The 15923-nt window shown below is 37.1% G+C and overlaps 1 protein-coding gene across 8 annotated transcripts in view; it reads right to left on the bottom strand.

Moving 5' to 3' along the window:
• Window positions 1-15923, bottom strand: part of Pde11 (Phosphodiesterase 11) — a 94147-nt gene that overhangs the window by 21507 nt on the left and 56717 nt on the right. For 3 of the 8 annotated variants that reach the window (XM_089258062.1, XM_030383857.2, XM_089258067.1), the window contains exon 2: window positions 3500-4093. The exons of the other annotated variants lie outside the window; for them this stretch is intronic. In XM_089258062.1, coding sequence (XP_089114188.1) covers window positions 3500-3680 — 181 coding nt within the window. In that variant the 5' untranslated portion in view covers window positions 3681-4093. The remainder of the gene's footprint in view (window positions 1-3499; window positions 4094-15923) is intronic. 8 annotated transcript variants of the gene reach the window in all.

Below are 15923 nucleotides of genomic sequence, written 5' to 3'. Positions count from 1 at the left end.
GCGGGCTTCACTTCAAACTGGGCCAAGCTCTCACATTAACCGGAAATATTGGCAATTTTCTGTGAAATATTGGCATACAATGGCAAGCCACCGCCCCGCCCGCCCGTTCGCTTGCACGTGGGTGCCATTGGGCGCCTGATTAAGTGCTAAAAATAGAAATAAATACTTGTATCCTTGTGATGGATGTCTAAGGATATCAGCGCTACAGTTTGCCATTCAACTGGAAATTGTGACTTCTCAACAGCTGCTTTGTGTGTGCTCGCCGTCTGTCTGCCGGTCTGGCTGTCTTTGTGTGTATAAATTTGATTTATGATCTACTTTTTGGCGCACAGCATAGCAACAAAATAAGTCAAACAACAAAACCCCCCTCCGCCCACACACACACACACGCACACACACACTCAAATAAAACGAGTTGCTCCTGTCAACTGATAATTTGACTCTCGGATAAGCTGACAAACTGAGCAGCATTTACAAATTGTTGGCGTTTGCTTGTGCAAACATTCCAGCTAAATTTATGAGCGTCTGTTCAATGGACTCCACTCAGCTGCAACGAAAATTGGGGGCAATGCGACAGCTGTGGGACTTGAGTGAACTCGGAACTATTCAAATTTGGAATACAAAATGAGTTGTTTCATGAATTACACTCGTTTGTTTCTTAAAAGTCGAATAAATAAAGATAGAAGATAGATAAGAAAATTTTAATATAATAATATGTATAATAAATATATCAGTGAATGTAAATTATTAATTAAACCCTAGGAATGACTACGTAAGTCTTAACAAAGATTAACAGAGGAGCCTGTAAGGCTTAGCAGAGACTGCGTAAGCTTTAACAGAGGAGTGAGCAAGCCTAAGCTGATTTTGTGTAAGCTTTAACCATGTCTCTGTTAATCTTAACGTAGAGTGCGTAAGCCTTAACAGAGGAGTCAGCAAGCCTGAGCAGATTTTGTGTAAGCTTTAACCATTTCTCTGTTAATCTTAACGTAGAGTGCGTAAGCCTTAACAGAGGCAAGCCTAAGCCGATTTTGTGTAAGCTCTGTTAATCTTAACGTAGAGTGCGTAAGCCTTCACAGAGTGTCTGTAATCCTTAGCAGAAAGTCTGTAAACTTCAACAGAGCTTGTAAGTTGACACAGAAATTAGCATTAACAAACAGTCTGTAAGACTGAACAGTGCAGGAGACCGATCAAGAGTTATGTAAAATTTAACAGTGTATATAAGCTTGAACAGACAATGAGTATGGCCAATCATAGCTCTGTAGCTGATGGCGCAACGTCAATGAGATTAACAAAAAGCATATTGCAATTAACATAATTCTATGTATAATAAACTAATCGCATTTGTCAATCATGCTCTGTCGTTGTTAGCATAGCAGCAATCACAATCATTTACCTGTGCATTGTCTGTGTATCCTATGGTGCTTTAAGATAAAGCGGATTTAGTTCAATTCACTTAGTCATAATAAAATATAATATAACTTTTACACAATTTACTTAAATTCATTAATATTACTATTTTACATATTGGTCGATGCACAAAGCAAGCCAATGACAATCCTTATTGATTTTACTGACTTCATATGAATACATGTGACAAATGTTGACACATTTTACATGCATTTTTTTATCTCTCTCTATATACATATTTTAATGAAATATTTTATTTACATTCGTATGTCAACGATTTTTGTTTGCTTAAATAAATCGCTTATTTCATTTGACTATAAAACTCAAATATATGTGCTTTGATTTTATTTTGTTTTCCTCTTTTTTTTTTTTCGTTTCGGTGATTGCAATTTCATAGAATTTGATTTCATTCGAGCACACGCTGAGTTTTTCTTTATTTGGGTATTTTTCGCATGGCATTGCTGGTAATCTGCAAAGTTCTTGTTGGAATTTTGCATTTGGTTTCCTTTTCTCGAATATACATATATATATAGAAGCTTAAAGTCGGCTACTTAGTGTTGAGAAATTTATGAGCATCCACTGGAGAGTTGGGCGCAATGGCGGTGGGGTGGCCAGAGAGACATGAGCAAGTGCTGCACTTACATGCCACATGCACGTGCCCGCATGGCCCCGCTCCGGCCCCTTTGCTGTCGGCCATCTCATGGCACATTTAATCTTTTAAGCTGCATTTGCCTTGCACAGGCAACATGCAACATGCTTAAGCTGCTGCAACACATTTGGCACTACACAGAGTCCCTTCTCAGCGCCTTCTCCTCTCGCTTTGTCCACCTCTTTGCCCACTCAAAGTCAAATGACAGCGTCATGGCTGAGTGGGCGTTGCCACGCCCCAAGCGGCAACAACACGAATACTAACACTCCTCCTTCCCCGTTCCGCTCTTGCATTGGCACTCTCTGTTGCGGTTTGACGATGCGTCAGCTTTATGTAAGACACATCCATACCAGGTCCCAGACCCCAATCCCCAGTCCTCAATCCCCAGTCCTCATCACTACCCATGCTTAGAGCCTTACGTTGCAATGGAATTTAGCTTTTAGCAGCAGCGAAGAGAAAAACACACCACTCGGAGTTGCTCGACTAAGCGTTTAATATGTCGAGCATTTGGAGAAAAGCGTGAATATAAGGGCTAGCATTTAGGAGAAGTTGAACGACATTTAGCAGAGAAATACCTTTTAAGTTACAGAAGAACTACCAGAGCTGAAAATGTCTTAATAAAATATTCTGTTAAATTACATTTTCTGCTAAATAAACATGGCTGTTGAATGAAATTTTCTGTTAAATATAAGAGCTATTCAAATATATTCTTAAATCTGAAGAGTTATCAATATATTTGCTTAAAGTTAGACTGTAATTCCATTAGTTTCTATGTCAAGCAGTGAAATTGTTTTTATATTTTATCCCAATTGCTTAAAAGGCATATTTAACGAGTAGCCTTAACATGAAGCCTTATAATTTAGCAGATAAATTTCATATATACACATAGGATTTCCTTGGTTAACTTTCTGGTATATTTGCCTTGTGAAGCCTTAGGAAAAATCCTCAAAAAATAAGGACAATGGCACCCAGAACAATATCATATAGCTCTTTAATTTCCCATTCCTGTTACTGAAATAGTTGACTTAAGTTCATGCATCTATACAAAGTACATATACCCGCCGTGTTTGACATTCAATCTACAGGGTATATGTGATATACACACAAATATACACATGTTAAGTGTTTGGTTTTTGTCGTTGAAGCCAAATGCAAATTGAAAGTTGGCAAATGTGCAAAAGAAAAGCATTCTTTTCGCTCCCTCTCTCGCTCTCTCTCTCTCTCTCTCGCTCTTCATCACTATCTCACTGCCCCGCTCTCATGCTAGATGTTGGGTTAGCGCTGCGAGGGCAATGGATCGATGGGCCAGAGACAAGTTTTTGGCTCAACATTGTTGTTCACGTGTGACAAAATATGTAGTGCAAATCGTAATGCAGTCAAGTTTTCTATTTAACGCCAAGTCATCTTGAGCTCAGTTTTTTTTTTTTCCTATTTTTCTCTCACCTGTTGTATCCAGCTGCTGATAATGTTGTTGTTGTAGTTGTTGCGGACTGTGAGTTGGCGTTTGTTGCTGTTGCTGTTGCTGCTGCTGCTGTTGTTGTTGTTGTTGTTGTTGTTTGCTGTTCTTGCTCTTGTTTTTGTAGCGACAACCACGAAATCGACACATACTTGCCGCTTGGCCCATGGGGCCCGCCAGCAATGCGAATGTTAAACCCTCCGTTTTAATGAATTTAATTTTCTCAACTTTGAGCAGAGCTGCCGCGTAACGTAAATTGTATCTTGAATTGTTGTTGTTGTTGTTTGGTTTCGCTGTTGTTGAGGACTCAATTTTGTTGGCTTTAGTGTGGCCAAAGGGCCGCTCCGTGGACTCTTGTCAAATTTTGTTGGATTTTGTTGACTTTGGTATTGTTTATTGTTTATCTTGTTGCGCTTGTTGTTGTTCTCGTTGTTGTTTTTATTACTGTTTGGCTTTGCACTTTGTTGCACTTGCATAATAAATTTGTTGATTTTATTTAAGACAAATTTTGTGCTTATTATGATAAGAGTTTGATATTAAAGAGCTCGAACTGTAGCTTGGTGCTGCGACACTTTCAAGACCTGTTGGCAATTGGTTTTTTTTTTATATTTATTGTAAATTGAATACGGAAGCTGTCCCTACTTTGCTTTGCACACAGCTAACTCTTTATATATGTATGCTGTCCATTTCCTGCTGCATTTTACATTTTGCGGCTTTTGGCTTGGAGCAATTCAATTAACACTTAAGCCGCAGCCCAAATGCAACGCAGACACCGACGCCAATTGATAAACAAACAAAGGCCAAAAAGGTCTCCCCCCAGCAACCAGCTAACAGCAGGTGAGGGGGGCGCGAGGGCAGCGGGCGCAGCGTGGGCGGGCCGCCACGACTGACAGACAATGCAGCCCACGTGAAGGCAGGCACTGAAATGTCAGTTAAGTAAAATCAACATGGCTCGAACCGCACAGCCAAATACAAGCCAAATAGAGTGGAGTAAAAAGAGAGAAGCGCATAGAGAAGTAGACTATGGAATACACTTTAATGTGTGCCAAAGTAGGTGAGATGCAAAATAAATTAAATATATAGAAAAATTACAAGTAGAAATGAATGACAGTTTATGAATAAGTTATTCACTTTTGTGGCTAGAATCTAAAGCAAATACAGCTTCAATCAAACAATGCAGAGAAGTCGTATAAGCTTATTTAAAGTTTGCTTCTATTTATTTTAAATAGAAAGTATACATTTTTTAAAGGTATATAAATAGTGGAGAAGAGTATATACAAAATTATCCAACTACTAATGTATAATACTCTTCTCCACTATTTATATACCTTTAAAAAATTTATAGAAATAAATTTTGTAAAATTTAAGTGACCAATTCTAGCTACAATAGAAATTCTATCTATAAGTAAAAATGTTTTATGACTTGATAAAAACAATTTAAAGCTGTTTATTCAACAGCATTTATTTTCTTAACTGTATATATAAATTTAAAGAAGTATTTAACAGAAATTAAAGCTTAGTCAACTTTATTAATAATCTATAATAATTATTATTATTAATTTATAATAATTATTAATAATTTATAATTATTATCAATTCTTAAATTTCTTAGATTTTTGTTTACTTATTTATTTAATTTTTTTTTTATTATTAACTTCAATACTTTTCCACTCACATTTGATACCCTTTGTTTACAGGATGCATAAGCATATATGGAAAATTGAAAACTTTCATGAAAATTGGTTTGCTTAGAACTGGGTTTCGATTGCGGTTTCGTGTTCGGTTCGGTTAGGTTGGGTTCGTTCTGGTTCAGTTTGGTTGGCAACTTGCAATCTGTTTGCATTTGACGGGCAACAACAACATGAAAACGTGAACAAGTCACAAGTAGAGGCACTTCTGCATTCATTCACTCACTCAGTCAGTCAGTCAATCTAGTATATTGACAATTGAGTATTGAATTAACGGCAACTATTGGCTGGCACTCTCGAAGTGAAGAGATCTTGAGTGCAGTGATTTAATTTCAGCTGCTGCTGCCAGCTGTTGCATCACTTGTTGGCAGCCCGTTGAGAAGTTGACAGCGGAAATGATTTAATTTCCGTTTTACTGCAGCATCAGCAGCACCAGAAGCACCACCAGCACCACCAGTTGTTGTCGGCAACAATAGACATCAGTGGGGCATGCGGCATGTGGCAAGTGGCTGGCAAAAGGATTGTTGCAACATTCGCACATTTCACCATTGTTAGCCCAACTATTGATGTTGATTCTGGCTGATTGCTAAATTGCAATGAGCAGCCATTGCTCCTCCATTTGTAATCCGAGTTGATTGTCTGTATTTCAAATGCGGTTTGAAATGCTGACTGCGGCCATTGCTGCCACAGCAGCTGCCACAAGGCGGAACAAGGGTAAATAATTCTAATGGAATTCCGTTAAAGCCATCAAAAGTGATGAGGCATTACAATCAGCGTATAATAGCAAAGTCTACAAAATGCAAGTAATATATATATACTGCTGACTGCAGCAAGGAAATGTTGAAAATAACCAACTGAAGATTGAAAAGGAATTAATGGAAGACAATAGGGACCCATATAGAAGAAGAGCAGACGAAAGATAGAAGATGTAAGACAAAGGATAGAAGATGTATAAGATATAGAAGATTTCTAATTGGAGATGGAAGATAGAAGTAGGAAAATGGTCTGTGTAGATGAGGGCAAATAACAGATAAAAAATGCAGCTGGGAGAAAGAACGAAAGATAGAAGAGATAGAGATAGAGGATGGTATGAATGATATTAAAGAAGAAGTAGAAATTAAAAATTATTAAGAACAAAAGCCGGAATGTTAGAGATGGCATAAGGAGATAGTATAATTTATATAAGATATAATATAAAAAAATACAAAAAAAAAAATTTAATTAAATCATCAAACTCAGAAGCAACCCTAAATAAACCTCTATAAATTAACATAAATTAACAATTTGACTAGTTAACTAATAATTTACTCTAAAAAATGCAATGGCATAAAAGTCAGAGCGTTTTCCTTTAAAGTTCTCAAAGCTGTGCAGCAGAGAAAAGTGCCTCAACAAATTTTAAAAATAGTTGTTCGCTGCGCTGCGTTGAATAGCCAAAGGCGAACAGAAACTTTTTTTGCGGCCAACTCGGCGCAACTGAATAACTTTAAGAACTATTTGATGTAGACGCTGCTAGCGGCCATTAAACACAAACACAAACACACAAACGCCAACATCGAAAGGGTAAAAAATAAAGTTGCCATAAAAGAACTAATCAATTAGTTTACGACTAATACTGTGACTATGACAACGATGACTGCGATGACTACGATGACTATGCTGACTATGATTGGCGAATACATTTTATTTTGTATTTGAATTTGCAGCAATTTGCAATTTATTGCCACATTGCTCATACGCACCGCAGTCGCCCATTAAAATTGTGCTCAGTCCTAAACGATTTGCATCTATTTTTTGCCACAGTATCTCACTGTATCTCTGCTTGGTATGCTTGGTACTCGTATCTACCCCTAGCAACCGGTGGGTAACCACAGCAGAGACAGCCACGAAAAAAACAAGAACAACAAGAACAAGAACAAAAACAAAAACCACTCACACACAGACAGGCCACAGAAACTATTTTTATGCCAATGGCGACAACCGCAGAACGTCACACAGACACTGAAATACATAAAAGTATGTACACACACACACACACACACGCACACATGCACATATCTAGCAAATAGTGAGAATGGTTCGGTCGCTTACATTATGTCAATAGCATAGGTAAAAGTAATTGTGGACAGTGTGTGGGGCAAGGCGAAGGGGTTGGCTCTACGGCGACTGTCCGGCTGTCCATGTCTGGCTAAGCAAACGATGTTCATTAATGGCGCACGCCAGAGTTTTTTGCGAACGGCCAGCTAAGATAACAGATAACCAATGCTACACTGAGCGAAAATTGGCACTAGATGTGTCAAGTAAAGCCAAGAATCTGTATGGACTGACTAGCTGGGCTTAGTTAGCTAGTGGGTATATTATTTTGTACAGTGTATACATAGTAGTAACCAGAGCTTGTACATGGCATTCAATGGGTCGACCTTTTCATTTTCTTTATTCATTCATTTCATTTCATTTGAGTCTTTTTGTGCCTCTTCTCCTCTCTGCAAACAGACAACAATGTCTACACACATACACTGTGCAAAAATTGCTATGTATGTGTGTGTGTGTGGGTGTAAGTGTCATTAGGCGGCGGCGACAAACGCGTCACGAACTTGAGCATCGATTAGTGAAGGACGGAGGACTCGGCGAGTGGACCTCACCAGAGCCTGGATACCATTTGCATTCACAAATGTTTCAATTGTTGAATCAATAACCTGTTGCCTGCTTGTACAGTTATTGGCTACGACTATAGTGCGTTGTTATTGTTGTGAGTGAAACATAGTTTTATTAATATTATTATTATTATTATTATTATTTTTTTTTGCTAAGCTTTGGCAACGCATCGTAAGCGTGATATGGCAACAGCTTTGGCGTGGACTTTTAGCGCCAGTCTGCGAATTAACAATTTGTAGCTAAAGAATTTTTATGCATAAATTATAATAATAAAATATATACCAGTGCGAGAGCAGATGTGAAAAGTTACAGATATGTATGCGTGTAGAAAACGCACACATAACCAGCTCTGGAGTCAGGTTAAGCAGCATCCGAATTGAGCTGCTGCCTTTAATAATAATAATTGTGTAAATAAACAATAAATCTCATTATCACATTCCACTGCTCGTGCATTCAATTATTATCACAACAAGCAACAGCAGCAGCATCACATACAACAAAAACTGTCTGGCAAAGTGACAAGAACACATAAAACTTGTAAATAATAATAAAAGAAATAATCAAATGAGTGTTGAGGAATTTGGCAAAGTGAAAATACTCTAACTAGCATTAGGATCAAGTAGACGTTACAATTGAGCATGTGAAAGATATTTCAATTTTTTACTTAAATTTTGTTATATTTGCAACGACAATAAAGTCTGAATTCCGGCTGTTAAAAATATTTATATTAAATTTAATGTGAATAATTAAAGAAAATAAATAGAAATATTTCTTTATTTATGCTAATTTTGCACATCAGAAACTTTATTTATTCACGTTTTTTATATTCGCCAGCTTTAAGATAATACGTGTGCCATAACCGGAATTTACTATTATTTAATATATTTTTAAATTACTGTGAATAAATATTTATTCTATTAAATGCCAGCAAAAATTCTTCATAAATCCTTTAAAGAGCTGAACTTGAAAATACACATATTTTATTTTGTCAATATACTTTTGCCGATTAATTTATTGCTTGAATATCATTATGATTTTTTCTAACGAAGCTCATTGAATAAAATTTCTGAGCCGACACTAAGGTGGGTAAATAGACCCTATCCTGATTGTAAATAAGTCATGATTCCTAAGTCAGCTGTTTAAGGCAAAGTAATTAAGGAATTTTTCGTTTTGGAACCCTAAAGGTTCTATAACTCTTTATAAAATTATTATCCCTCAACATGCTCGATATATTTATACGATATATACAATGCTCAGCCACATTTCTATACCCTGTTAACCCTTGTCACATGCTGCTTGACTTGTGCAGAATACCCTTAGACAGTATACAAAAATATATTAGGGCCATGGGCAAAACAAAAGCCAAAACTCAGACAATCAAAGGCAGACGCCGCAGCCCGGGTAAACATCTTGATAAAAATGGCTCTTATCAAAAATTGCAGCAGACGGCGAAGACGCTGCCTTTGTCAGTCGCCTCAGGCCCTCACACGCCCACATTCTCACGCCCTTACACTCATACACTCTTTCACACACTCTGCTTCATCTGATGCTTCTAACACTTTTCACAGTTATAATTTAAAGTGTTGCATTTATTTATTTATTTATTATTTTTTGTCAGCAAATGCGCCGCTATTAAATGAGAAATTATGAATTGAATTCAGTTAGGAAAAGCGCTTTTCGCTGACCATTTGCCGATGGCTTTAAATGTGCAATTTTTATGGGCTGCACAGTTGTGCGGTGTGGGGGGCGTGGGCGTGGCCCCTACAACTTTATGATTGTCATAAAAACACGCGAACGAACAGCGGGACAGACAATCATAGACACTATGGCCACACCATGGGCGCACAGTGGGCGTGTCTGTTCCGTTCCGTCTGGCAGCGACTGTAAATGGAGCTAATGCCGGCTGCTTTGACATTTAACTATCAAAACTTTAATATATAAGCCATATACACATATATATACATATACTTATATAGTGTATATGGCTGCTGCCTGCATTTATGTAGTCGTTTTTATTGTTATGACGCGCGCTGCCAATTGAATGATTTTATATGCATATGTGTGGTTGTAGTTGTGCCGCCTAGTCAGGCGCGTTTCGAAGGTCACAAATGGTTGGCCCATAAACGTTTTTCCCATTTATCTGGCAATTGAATAGACACTTAAAATAAAAATAGTCAGATAACTACAAAAGATCGAGAGATTTTTTAAGAAAAAAGCCAAAGAAAAATGTAGTTTAAATAGTAGAAACTTTTTAACGTATATTTAAATACTAGAAAAAATACCAAAATTAAAGATTAATCAAAGATTAACAGATTGATTCCGATTTCTGATTTTTATTTTATTTTATTTAAACAATTGAAATTGCCCAATCTCTGAATAATACAAATTAAACTCAACATAATAAAGTGAGTATTTTTAATGATTTAATCTCCGTTTAATCAAGCTGAACCATATGCATAGGGGCAGCGACCGTATTGCTAATTCTATAGCCAGATAGCCTATTCAATGCCCGCATGCGCCACACACACACACAAACACACACATCTACACACGAACATATAGAGCAGCACACGCGGCGTATGAGTAATTTCGCATACGGCACGCATAAAAAACGAAATCTAATTGCTGTTTTCATGCGAACGACTTTAATTATAGCTAATTTTAATGGCTTGTATGCAATGTTGATGTACAGCGTAGGTAGGGGGCCCCGGGGGAGAGGTGGGGGCCCCAAACACTCGTTAAAGTCGGCCACGCGTCGTATGCGCAATAATTGCGTTATTTATTTATTGCACAAAACGAAAAAAATAAAACAACTAAAACAAAAACGAAAAACAACAAACGAAAAATCGTATACATTTTTCAACAATTTCTTTTTAGACATTTCTTCTTGACTAGCAACTTTCTTCGCCTATCACATTTCCAATTTAATACAAAACCCGAGAAAATGTTCGCGGCGCACGCCGTCTGGCAGGCAACTTGAGTAAGATTTTCAATTTATACTCGCTCGCGTTTTCAGTTTGCTCGGTTTCTTAGATGAAGAAATATTGAAATTGTATGCGCCAAGAGGCAGGAGCAGAGACAGAAGCGGAGGCAGGGGCAGAGGTAGAGGCGGTGCCAGCGGCGTCTTCGTATGTAAAGGAGCTTTAAAAGGCGTTGCCAGCTAGTTTTGCTATCATAAATCTTTTTTTGTAGCAAACTTATTCAACTCCCCTCCCTGCACAGTCGAAGCTCCACCAGACGCGCTCCCACGCGCTTCCCAAACCGCATCAAGCTTCCCGTCAGCTCTGTTTCTCTCTTGCCACGCATTGCTGAGCAGTAATAGAGTCAAGGAATAAGGAAGTCAGGCGAGCGCAGAGTTTGATATGAACTAAAGATACCCTGTACATATGGTGGAGGAACATTTTGGCAAAATCTGTTGCCTTGAGGTAGATCTGAGATAATAAATAAATAATATTGAAATGAATATTCCCAGAGGAAGAGATTCATAAAAGTTAAGCAGATCGATTGCTTCTAAGTATATATATATAAGAAATCCTATTAGCTGAAGGTTTTCTTCAAGCATATAGCAATTTTCTTTTTATTTATTTTATTTCTAGAATAACTTCTAAGCTTCAATACAAACTATAAAAAAAACATGCTTGGCACACTTTCAAATACCCTATTTTTCATATGCCCTCGCGCAACAGAGCAAAAGAATAAAAATAAAATACTGACAGCATTTTAATAAACTCTTGCTAATACGCAAAGTACTTGAAAAGGGAAACAATTTTGTTTGAAGATTTCTTTATTGCTTTGCAGAGAATTCAATCTCGGAAATGAATTTTTCTATGCGAAATATTTGCGCTTGGCTAATTTAATAACTGCAGCACATTTGTCAATTTTGACTGAGGCCGGACATCAAAGTCATCTATCTGTATAAACACACATACACACATACATGCATATGAATATTTTTTGGTATTTGGTTTGTATTCATGCTATATGGAGGGCAATGCTAAGCTCTGGCCACATGTCCTGAATGACAGACGTCCCGCTGTGTTTGTCTTGCGTTTGAGTTATCATTATGACATGCTCAAAATTACCAATGACAAACGTGCTTTGACTGCCAAACAAACAGACAAACAGAGAGAGAGAGAGAGAGAGAGAGAGCCGAGCTGAGCTAAGCTAAGCGCACTGAGGCCCTGGACGGGCCGTAGCTGAGGTCAAATATAGGATGAGGATGAGGCGTGGCATTGCTGATTGCGCCCACTCAACGCTTGTGACTCTGGCCGCAGACCAGAAACATGTCAGACCACAGCAACCGCAGCAGCAGCAGCAGCAGCAGCAGAGGCAAAATTAGTTTGTTTGTCTAGCGCTTCGACTCGACTCGACTCGACTTGGCTGACTTCAGCAACTGCTCGAAGGCGCACAGGCCAGGGAGTTGGGCGTGGTGTGGCTGCGTTGCTAGGAAGCATTTGGCCATTGCCAAGAATTTAAATGGCACATTTAAGATTTTGATTAAATAATTTTATGTGTGTGGCAAACGCATGACAGCGCCTGCTGCTGCAGCAGTGCCAGCAGCTGCTGCTAGTCCAACACATTACGCATACGCCCCGTGTGAGCGGCTAGCTAGTATATTATTTAATCTCAGCATGCGATGCTCCATTTGCTTATGGCCTAAGCCCGGCATACAATTATTAGCAGCTGCCATTAAAAGCAATTTGAAGACGTTTAAGAGAAATGCAGATTTTCAGCAAATTTTGTGGTTTTTTGCACATGTTTTGTGTGTCTTTTAGAATGAGTGGAGATTGGTTAGGGAAATGTTTTTAGATATATATTATATGTACCAACATATGTAGCCAAAGGCATGGCATGTTGAATTTATGTCTTATATATTATGATTTACATATATAAATAATAATATATATATTATATATGATGTGGGATAAAATATATCACACATTAATTCTCATGGAAATACATACAAATTTTGATATACAACAGTTTCAATATGTCTTTGCTGTCCCACATTTGCCTCTATTACGAAAAAAGTATTTTTTTTAACGTTATTACTATAATATTTATTCAATTTATAATGCTACAGTTGCAACAACCACAATTGCAATAACTTATAAAATATAACCATAAAAAAATGAGTATAAAAACACATTTTATTGTGCCGCAAACATTGTAAACTTCGCACACAAATCATTAATTAAATTATGTGACAATAAAAAATACGCGAACGTGAGCCGATAAATCAGCCCACGCTCAATAAAATTATATGTATATACAAATATATATATATGTATAAATGAATATATATTTTATATATTAATTAGCGCCCTGCCATTTACGATTGCAAGCAAGGAATCCCCCTTGGCATAGGCTCGAGTTCCAGCAATTAATTTGGCCAGTTAATGGATAAGAAAATATATTATATGTATAGTATAAATAATATTTAAATATATTATTCATATTTGTACAATATATACAGATATACATATCTGCATTTCACATAGTTTCCTTGAACTTTGGTATATTTTTAACGCGAAGATATGCTGAGCAGCCACGCAGCAACAGCAATTAGTTGAACAAAAAAGGGAACAAATATTTTTGGCTTGTTTGTTTTAGTGGCTAAAATTAGCTCGAAACAAAGAACAAAGATTCTTAAAAAAACACAGGAAAGAATGTCTAGCAGGGCAGACATGTTGAATATTTAATACACTTGCGGAACTGAATGCTCATTGAGGCAGATTCAGTCTATAAAGCTGTAAGATATACTTCACATTGATACAAAATGTATTTGATATAGAGTTGCAAATGGCTAGAGATTTATAAGTTACAGCATTATTGCTTCTATGAACAGAGCTCTAAATAAATTTAAATAATAATATAAAATCTTTTGAGAAAAAATTATAAAAAAAAAATAATACGAAAAAATCTTCATCAACAGACTATCCTAAGGATATACAGATATCGTGATTTTGATTATATAAAATAGTCCCACTATTTTTAGGAACATAACTATATTCTTAGGAACCATAAAAGAGCTCATCAATAACATAATAAAATTAAAAATATTCTGAAATTATAATAATTATTTTACATTTATTGTTTACGATCTAAGAATATATAAACTATATACAGAGATGTCTCTTCATAAACCTCACATTGTGTATCTTATAACGGTAATGCCCCTCAAAAAAGTGTATATCAAAATGGTATTTAACCGTTAGTGACTTGCACTTGATCATGACGTCAAAGCTTAAGTTCCACGCGCTAATGAAGACAAAGTAGTTATTTATTTAGCTGCAGTCAAAGCCAAAAAAGCGAGCGACGTTCGCTGGACACGTGTAGGGCAGCCCTGTGGGGCGGGGCTACAAATGGTTAAAGGGTATTTCAAGGCTTCCGGGGGGTGGGGGCCAAACCGGCAGTTGAATGGCTTTCAACACGCTTGCACACACAGAGGAGAGGTCCAGGCACTTGGCCGCAGGCAAATGTGTTGCATACTTTGCAGCACAAACAGAAGCACACACGCACACACACACACACACATGCAAACACACCTGAGTGCTGCACTTGAGGTAGTCACGATTTAAAGCTGACAACATTTAAAGCAATTAAAAGCAAGAAATACTCGTATTTGCAATAGTATTCACATTCGCATTCGCATTCGCACACATTCACATTCACATTCGCATTCGCACACATTCACATTCACATTCAGTTCAAGTCAACCATAAAAATCAACAACAGTCAATGAACCTCTGGCCAGTGCGACAGAGTGAGTGAGATAGCAACAACAACAAGTGCAATACACAAACTAAACATAGCAAAATAAGAAATACAAAAAGAAAAGAAGAAAAATGAAAGACAAAAAAAAAAAAGAGAGAAAGAGTCAAAGACACATCGCAGGCGGAGGGAGCGAGCGCTGCTTAGGGGTTGGCTTGGCCACGCAAGTTCGTAAGCTTAATAACAGAGAGTGCGAGAGTAGCTGTAGTTGTTGTTGCTGTTGCTGTAGCTGTAGCTGTTGCCGTTTGATTATCGTGTCATTTCTTTTGCGTATTCATTCATTCATTTATTCAGTCACTCACTCGCTCAATGGACCGCGCGCGCGACTTGCTCTAAGACAATAACAAGTAAATGATACGAGTTGTTGTCTCTGTTGTTGCCCATTGTTGTTGTTGTTGTTGCAAATGTAGTTGTGGCAGCTGCAAGTGCACTTCACTCCTCTATATATAATTGTTCAGCTACAAAGGCAACAGTAACAACAACAACAACAACAACAACAACAACAACAACAGCAGCAGCAGCTACTCTGTGACGCCAGCGCTGCAATTTCTGTGAATGGCTGCCTGCCACACCCACCACAGCACCACAGCACCACACGCCCCCCGCTTGATAGCGAGAGTGAGAGCGAGAAGGCTAGAGAACTGCTCGCCGTCAAGCAGGAGCCAACTGAGCTACTTTAAATATAGATATACCCTGGCATAGCAACAGCAACGAGGGCTGTAAGACGATTAAAGCATTTTATGAATGGAATGAGAAATGTTTTTTTTTTTTTTTAATACATACATACATATATATATATGTACATATACATATCTATACACATATATTAAAACTTGTTTGGGCAATTATGTTTAATATTTTAAACTTATGCAAATATATGTTACATGAAATATGTGAAACTTTGTATAGATATCTTTTGATCTATCATTAGAGAACATTAGCCGGCTTTGCTTGACTGGCATATTAAATGATTAAATATGACAACTATTATTATATGGCTATTAAAACAGTACAAAAAATGTATAAAAAATAATTTAATAATATTACAAGTTTTAATATTTGCTAGAGAAGTCCAATTGCACGTGAAAATGCAAATTAAAAAAATTAAATTAAATTTAAATTATACAATTTAAACAATTTAAATAAAAATATATTGAATTTTTGTTCAAATAACATTTACATACACCCGCATGTTGTTTTTTTTTTCGTTTTATTATCATAATAAACATCCAAAGTTAAGATAATATGGAGATATATAGGATCATATCCAAATATAATTATTAAGTACAAATCAAGT

Source organism: Drosophila navojoa, chromosome 3 (genome assembly GCF_054131105.1).
Source record: "Drosophila navojoa isolate 15081-1374.11 chromosome 3, UAZ_NAV_1.0, whole genome shotgun sequence".
NCBI classification, from domain to species: domain Eukaryota; kingdom Metazoa; phylum Arthropoda; class Insecta; order Diptera; family Drosophilidae; genus Drosophila; species Drosophila navojoa.
The sequence above is the reverse complement of the archived record's forward strand: the minus strand, read 5'-3'. Positions and strand labels throughout refer to the sequence as shown.